We start from the raw sequence: 1918 nt of genomic DNA on the forward strand, positions 1-1918 counted from the left end.
AAGGGAAAAAAAAGAAGAAAAGAAAGGCAAGCGAAAAAACCGATGCGACTTTCTAGACACCCTCCTCTCCCCCCAACCCCAGGATCCAGGGGCAGTCAGGGGCTGGGCTGGTCAAGATCGGAGGCGGCAGCAGCCCCCGGTGGGACCCGACACACACGCACACACACACACGCACACACACACGGATTGAGACATTGCAAGGGCTGGGAGAGGAGGGAGACAGGAGAGCCCCGTTCCCCGCTCCTGGCTTTCGCAATTTCAAAATCAGCTCGAAATGACCCAGCGAGCGCTGGTTGGTCGGAGCCGCGCTGCTCCATGTTCCCCATTTACATCGCAAAGCCCCAGCTCGCTCCCAGCACAATAGTGGAAGTCCCGAGGAGGCTCGGCGGCTCGGCCACCGGCAGGCAGCACCCCGCCGCTCCCGGGGCCCGGGGTCCCCCCGCCGGGGCGCCCGGAGAAGCCCCTCGCCATCTCCTCGGCAGCGCCCGGCCGGCAAGCAGCACACAACAAAGCCCCCCGCCCCGTGCTCCAGGACTCCTTCGTTTGCAGCATAATACGTACATGTACATGCCTATAACGCTATAATCTGCGGCTCTACGTTTATCTATACGGTACTGACTTGTGGTTGCTTCCTGGGTCTGCCTCGTCCTCTCTTCTGAGGCTCTGCGGTTGCAGGTTGCTCCTGGGCAGCAGTGGAAGGCTGACCGGGTCCCTCACCTTGTGCACTCATCGTGACTTCTGCTGCTCAGCCTTAAAACCAGTCTCTCCAAAGCACCTTGGAAGGGGGGGAATCAAAAACGAGCTCTTGCTGCTTTTGCTGCTCGCTGCCACCACCACACCGGACGTCCTGGTGCTGCCAAAAAGGAGAAGAGAAGGGGAGGAGGAGGAGGAGGAGGTGATGGTGGTAGTGGTGCTGGTGGTGGTGGAAGAGGAGGGGGAATGAATCTCTCTTACAATTTAGGAATGGTTAGTAACATGAAGCAATTCAAAAGAGGGGAGGTAAAAAAAAAAAAAAAAAAAAAAAAAAAAAAGAAAAAAAATGACAAAGTAAATTGCAACCCTGGAAATGCAAGGAGAGAGGGAAATACTCCGAGGGTAGTCGGAGCAAACCAAGAAGGGGAAAAAATCCTACAAATTGAAAGCAAGTGGTGGCTATCGCGCTTAGATCGGATCAGGACAAATTAAGATAAGACACACTGAAAATGGACTGAGAACACTGCACAGTCTTGCCAGAAGCATGCACCCTGGGAAGACGGGGATTTCGGCAGCAGCGGGAGCAGCGGGCAAAAAGAGCGACCATTTAAAAAAATAATAATAAAACGATTTGGGAGATTGGGAAGTTAAAAAAAAAAAGGGGGGGGGGGCGGTCCTGGGTTCGTGTCTGTGATGCGAGCTGCTGGGACTGGACTGGAAATATTATTATGCGAGTCCTGCCCACGGACTAAACTAGGATGAGGGTTTGAGGGTTGTTTTTTTTTTTTTTTTTTTGAGCTCCAAGCATTGCGAATGGTTTGGAGATTTCTATGGATGTATTCAGGCACACATCTCTCCTGCTCTTTGTAGAGGATCAAAGACACTGCGACCCACATGAATACCTTTGCGTTTCTAGGACTTTACTCCACGGTTTGTTATTGACTCTAGCTGAAAAGATGCAAATTGCTTCGTGTAATTACCCAATTGAATTACCGGAATTGCCTGAAGGATAGATTGTATATCAAATTCATGCCATCTATTAGTTTTTCATCTGAGTGAAAAAAAGCACCAGATTGCTGTACAAGTCTGATCAAAATAAGCACAGAACTGTATTTATCAGTGGTCAAAAAAAAAAAAAAAAAAAAAAGAGGAGGAGGGAGGCAGAGCAAAAAAACCGAAAACCCCGGCGATCGGGGCTGGCTGGCCGCCGGCCAGATACAACATG

At 50.8% G+C, this 1918-nt stretch overlaps 1 protein-coding gene across 1 annotated transcript in view; it reads right to left on the minus strand.

The window, feature by feature from the left end:
* Positions 1–1000, minus strand: part of HMGA2 (high mobility group AT-hook 2) — a 123615-nt gene extending 122615 nt beyond the window's left edge. The window contains exon 1 of the mRNA XM_014964350.1: positions 620–1000. Coding sequence (XP_014819836.1) covers positions 620–730 — 111 coding nt within the window. The 5' untranslated portion in view covers positions 731–1000. The remainder of the gene's footprint in view (positions 1–619) is intronic.
* Positions 1001–1918: the final 918 nt, after the last annotated feature.

Source organism: Calidris pugnax, unplaced genomic scaffold, assembly GCF_001431845.1.
Source record: "Calidris pugnax isolate Ruff unplaced genomic scaffold, ASM143184v1 scaffold44, whole genome shotgun sequence".
NCBI classification, from domain to species: Eukaryota; Metazoa; Chordata; class Aves; order Charadriiformes; family Scolopacidae; genus Calidris; species Calidris pugnax.